This window comes from Malaya genurostris, chromosome 3 (assembly GCF_030247185.1).
Source record: "Malaya genurostris strain Urasoe2022 chromosome 3, Malgen_1.1, whole genome shotgun sequence".
Lineage (NCBI taxonomy): Eukaryota > Metazoa > Arthropoda > Insecta > Diptera > Culicidae > Malaya > Malaya genurostris.
Window position 1 is genome coordinate 130,412,854 of NC_080572.1, and position 6,396 is coordinate 130,419,249.

At 36.7% G+C, this 6,396-nt stretch overlaps 1 protein-coding gene across 1 annotated transcript; it reads right to left on the reverse strand.

Annotated features, from left to right (window-relative positions):
• Nucleotides 1–4,249: 4,249 nt before the first annotated feature.
• LOC131436137 (peroxisomal membrane protein PEX13) lies at nucleotides 4,250–5,930 on the reverse strand. The gene is made up of 4 exons (XM_058604652.1): nucleotides 5,332–5,930; nucleotides 5,048–5,278; nucleotides 4,798–4,997; nucleotides 4,250–4,741 (listed from the first exon to the last, which is right to left on the reverse strand). Exons 1-4 carry the CDS (start codon nucleotides 5,628–5,630, stop codon nucleotides 4,458–4,460), a joined length of 1,014 nt encoding a protein of 337 aa, XP_058460635.1. The 5' UTR covers nucleotides 5,631–5,930; the 3' UTR covers nucleotides 4,250–4,457.
• Nucleotides 5,931–6,396: the final 466 nt, after the last annotated feature.

Sequence of the window (6,396 nt, forward strand, 5' to 3'; positions counted from 1 at the left end):
TAATAAATATGAAATAAATAAAAAGCACGTGAATAAAAATGATAACAATAATGCATCGTATCAGAGCAATCATGAGTTATACAAAAACGACGATCGTTCAGATAGTATGCTCCCCGGTTGTGGAACTACTATTACTAATGAAGAGGAGAAGGAGTTTATTGACAGAGAGTATGACGAGGAAGACAAATGGTTCCTTGATTTAGATACAAATCAAGACGTAATTCTTACGGAAAGTAAAAGATACGGTCAAATAACTGGTCGAGACCGAACGGAAAAAGTATTAGAATCACTAAATATGAATCATCTAAAAAGAGAAAATTTTAGGGATATAGAGATGATTATGGCATCATATAGCGATGTATTCTATCTGAAGGGGGATAAACTAACTATCACTGATGCGGCAGTGCACGAAATTGAGACCACGTCAAACGTGCCTATCAACAAACGGCAATACAGATTTCCGGAAGCTACAAAGAAGCATATTAACGAAGAAATCGAAGAAATGCGTAGGCAAGGTATCATAAGGCCTAGCAAGAGCCCATGGAATGCTCCAGTATTATGCGTACCAAAGAAGGACGATGAATATGGCAACAAGAAGTATCGAATTGTAGTAGACTTCAGAGCATTGAACTTGGTGACAAAACCCTTTGTATACCCGATCCCCTTGATCGATGAAATCTTAGACAACCTAGGGAACAGTAAATATTTTTCAACTTTGGATTTAAAATCGGGATTTTATCAAGTACCGATCGACCCAAAGGATGCTGTAAAGACAGCCTTTTCCACTCCAAAAGGGCATTTTGAGTTTACGCGGATGCCTATGGGGTTAAGAAATAGTCCATCTACTTTCCAAAGATTAATGAATACTGTTCTATACGAAATAAAAGACGTCAAAGCAATCGTATACTTAGATGATATAATTGTTTTTGGCACTACCTTGGAGGAACACAATAACAACTTAAGTAAGGTGCTGAAGGCTTTGCGTCAACATAATTTGAAAGTTGAGCCGGGCAAATGCCAGATATTGAAAGATGAAATAAAATACCTAGGGCATGTGATAGATCAGAATGGAGTACGTCCTATGGAGGACAATATAATGGCTATCAAAGAAATGTCAGAAAAAAAAAACAGACAAACCAACAAATGTGACGAATCGAAGCATAAATTCACACAAAACATAACACAACGCATCGAAAATGAGTGCTTGTAAATTTGCACGTGTTGTGTAGGTAGGTCTCTAAATAAATATTACGATTTTAAAAGTTTTCTCTGCCGTGTGTTGAACATTTCGAACCGCTCTTGCGTACGTATATCCTGTTTCTACGTCCAACCATCGAAATAGTCCCCGCGCCCCGCCCATAATACAAAGTACAGAGAACTTCTTCTTCTAGAGTACCGATCAGACTGTTTAGAAACTTTACTTATTAGTGGAGAAAACCAAGCCGTGTATGTATCTCAAAATTATAATTATAGCATACTAAACTTTCAAATAACCTTTGTACGTTTTATTGTTCCCAGCAAAACTAAAAACGCATATTGTATACTAGCCTTATTAAACAAAAGGAATAATAAAATACAGAACAAAACGAAAACACATGAAATCAAAAACACCTAAGCAATCCGTTTCAGGATACTTCAATTGAGGATGATAACAGCTGACTAGATAAAATCGGAATATTTTTCTGTCCACAAAGTCAATAAGCCGAGCTAAAATTTACAATCCAAGATTATCATTAAGTTATGAAAACTATACAAAATTTTTTTAGTACCCATATCCTCGCGCCTAAGTCCGATACCATCACAATCGACTTGATGCTAACCCTTAAGGTATCATCAAGCTCAGTAAGTAAGGGGGCATGCAGCGTCCTTAGCAAATTTGCTGGTTTGCATTGGCGCAGCAGTTTTTGTTTACGCGCTCTTGGAATGTGCTCGGGGTTGCTGAGGTGTTTTTTGTTTACGCGACACTGAGGTGCTCTGCGTAAACAAAGAAATTTCACGGACAACCGCGGTAACGTTCACGATGGTCTCGGGTTTAGGCCGAACAGCTAGTGAAATGTTAGGAACATAAAAACCACTAGTCGGAAAAAAATCAGAGTTCAGTTCGGTTCAGCTCAGACCAGACTCAATTTCTGAAGAATTAAGTGAAAAGTAGAGTTCAGCTCAGTTCAGCACAGACCAGACGCAATTGCTGAAGAATTAAGTGAAAAGTTAGAGTTCAGTTCGGTTCAGCTCAGACCAGACTCAATTTCTGAAGAATTAAGTGAAAAGTTGGAGTTCAGCTCGGTTCAGCACAGACCAGACTCAATTTCTGAAGAATTAAGTGAAAAGTTAGAGTTCAGCTCGGTTCAGCACAGACCAAACTCAATTTCTGAAGAATTAAGTGAAAAGTTAAGTCTAGTTCGGAGTGTAATACAGTAAGCCGTAGGAGTATGCATAGTGTGCATTGTGAGGGTCAAGTATCAAGTGACCTCAAAATCAAGCAAGAAATAATGTTTTCGGAAGGCATCTAAAGAAGTGAAAATTGCTGTAATGAATAGAGATTTAACAGATTCATGTGTAGTGTTTGAGATCACCATGAAGTGTTGTGAATAGATTTTCAAACTAGTGGAGTATGCACTAGATTGTACTGCAGTAGGACATACGTTCATATGTGCGTAAACTTAATGATATGCCGAACTTAGTGAGACTGCGTGAAGTGTTAGCCTTATTAACAATCGTTAGTGACTTTTGTTAGATTGTGGGAAAGAACTCCCAAAACAGCCTAATCCTGCACTATTGAGAATAAGTAGCTGTTAAGTGAAAAGCATAAAAAGATAAACTATAAACTCAGAAAAAAGGTGAATTTCGTGGTATTACTCCGTATAGAACTAAAAGAAACGTCATCTTCGTTATTCTGCCACCCGCCACCGCTCGGCCGGGAGCCTACACATCACAACATTGAGTTACTATTTCTATTCTAATGGATTCTAACTAAAATTTGTGTACCAATAGTCATCTCATTAGTAGAGTCACCATGTTATTTTACCGATTACTCGACTTTCAATTAATGGAACGATAGCATCAAATACTAAATCTCGTATCTAAGAAGCAATAGCGCATAAAAATAGTTCGGAAATGGTTCAATACATGGTTATAATGGTTTTAGCGACGCAAAATACTCCAAATTTTATGTTACTCTTGAAGTTAATCTATCAAACAGAGATAACAGATCTCACTCTAACTAATGGTTTTCGTACATGAAATGACTAATGGATTTGAGATGACGTTACCCAATTTCTATCTCTTCTATTGGTCGACCGTTAGTCCTGAGCTGAAACGGTGGCCTTTATTACCGTTCTTGCATGCACTTACTCTTATATTTCATTCACACATCATCTCACCCATAAGGTTCCAAACGACACATCCTCACAATATAAACTGGATAAACATCGTTTGACAGCTATCAGTGGTTTGCTCATTGGTTCGGTCATTATTATTTTATTCTATTCTAAAATATTTTATTTCATTCCACAGTATTCCATGGTACACAAACCAACAATAAACGTCAAAGATGGACTCGATTTATTTATTGTCATCGGAGCTCAGTTAAGCCCTACCGGCCTCTCCAACCCCGGATGTTGGAGCGTAATGCAATCAAAATCTTATTCAAGTCGATCCATATCTTATTTATTTAATTCAATTATGAAGCTAAAAGCTGTAACGCATATCTTTATCTAACTGTAACGATAATTGATTGCCTTTATTGCCGTTCTTGCATTCTCTTCCACTTACACTCATTCACATATCACCTCATCCATCAGATCTTACACGAAAACAACACAACCTCACAGAATAAACTGGATTGACATTGATTGGAAATTATAAGTGGTTTGCTCGCATCAAATATAATATATATCAATATGGATCACTCTTGCGATTCACGAGGGACATCAAATGTGACAATGCAGTGGCAAAAAAGATTACTAATGCACTACAATTTTACATATTACAGCTTTCCCAGTACACTGAATCAAACAACCCTAAACATATCAAACATTTTTCCATATACGAAAAAAAACTGTAAATACGGCGTAAAATAGTCTTTTTCCAATTCAAGAGAAACGAATTCATCGTAATGCTAATTCAAGAATTTCGCATTTCACGTTTTCCGTCACGAGATGCTGTAACTGTGATGTCTTTTTCGTTTTGTATTGAGTTCTCTGAAGTGATCTATATAGATATATAATATATTTGGAAAGAAGCAAATATGTTCTATCAATCCAAAATTTATTTGGAAAGAAGCAAATATATTCTATCTATCCAAAATTTTTGCGATTTCCACACCGATATATCATCACATATTTCCACCCGAACCATCAATTTTTACCCGAAAACAATATTAACACAATTGATTTGTTTGGACAATACGTATAGAGCGATATAGTGTATGTACATAGATAAAAAAAGTCTTGCTAAGCTTAAGATACATTTTCTACTTGTTTACTATTAACTGTCTTTCCTTCTGTATCTTCTTTGTACTGGGAACCCTGAATGTAAGAAACTGGAATTAAACCTGATGTGGTATTGTCTGTCGAAGCTAGAACCCAACCCGTATTAAGAAGATTTTGTTCAATCTGTATTGATTTTGGTGCAATTACAACATGTTGTCCCGCTCGAATCGTTAACTCTTCAGAATTCGTTGCCTCAAAGTTGAACATTGCTACAGCTTTTAAGGGTTTTTGCCACGTACTCGGTTTTATTCCTAATATAAAAAAAGGATTTCGAAATAATTTTTTGCGAATATATCAAGATACTCACTTTGTTCGGCCTGATCGTAACTAGCAAATAGTTTCATTAACAAATATGGAGCCGCCATTATGAATCCAAGGAATAGAACTACTGGTAAAGAGGATTCTTTTCGCTCGCTGGTATTTCGACCGTTTTCAGCTATCTTGAAAGCTTCATTAAAACTGTTTATGGTAGTATCAGTTTTAGTAAGCTTTAGTAAAAATAAAATCCTAAAAGCAATTCTAATTAGTTGATAGCCAACTAATACAAGTAATCCTACTTTTTATAGCACCATACAATCCACCGATATATAGCAAGAGATGTCCAAAACTGAGCAAAAACACCTCGAATATGTGCAAAATTTGCTGCTAATCCCAGAACTGATCTGAATGAACTTGTTAAAGCGAAATATGTAGAATCGAGCATGGAGGCAATATTGTTGATAGCTCCTACTAATGCTTCAATGCTTCGAAATGTGGACCTTGAACTTTCTTCTGCCATTTGAATAAATCTGCGAAAGAAATTGCTAGTGTTTAAATTTAAAAATCAACTATAGTTATTTACCGATTTTCCGGGTATGGATAGCTATATCCATAGCCACTGCCGTACATACTATTATTCATTATATTATTTCCATATATTCCATATCCATTAATAGGTCCGGAATAACCATGTGTCGACATACCGAATCGATTACCGTACCCATTTCCAATCACAGTTCCATTGATTGGTTGGAACAGTCTTGGAGGAAGAGGAGGTGGCTGATTAGAAGTTACATGACCAGCAGGAGTAGTAATGGTATGTTGACCTCCAAAGATACGTGGCTCACATAACACAGGACTTCGGTAATTAGTCGTCATCATTTGCACTTAGTATAGGAATTTACTTCTAATAATCACAAGAATATTTAAAAAATCGATAATTGCCAAAGCCCAAATTTATATATAGCCAGAGATGCCAGGTAAAAATTTGAAATATCTGCAGACAGGGTCTGCAAATCTGAAAAAAAAACTGCAGTCAGCAAGTATGTCTTGCTGGCAGCAATTTCTCTATAAAGTATGACACGCAAAACTGATTTGGCGAGCAAAAAAAAAGAGGTCGCGGAAATTTCAAAAGTCTGTAAATATAGACGAAAGTCTGCGAGAATTTCAAAAGTCTGCACAACAAAAAATGTCTGCAGCACTCAGTGCTGTCAACTGTTTTTTTCCAAAAATCTGTATTTGGCGGAAAAATCTATCTCTACAATATCTTTCTCGAAAAATCAAACATCGATTTAGTGCGGAAACTGATTTTGCGACCAAAAAAAAAGGTCGCTCGACCTGGTTTACCCCTATGGAATCCAACACAAAAACTGAAAATCGGTATTTATCTGTATGAAAATTGAAATATCGGTATTTTGAGAGAGCATCTCTGTATTCCTGTATCGAATCAAAATACCGGTATAAATACCGAGAAATCGGTATAGTTGGCAGCGCTGGCAGCACTATACCCCAAATCTGCAGATTTAAGTACGATTCAGACTATCCGACTTCTTCCGTCACCGTCACCGGAACGTCAACGTCCGTCACCGTCATTCTGATTCACACGATCCGGTTTCCTATCCGTGTCCGTCGTGTCATTTTCTTACAC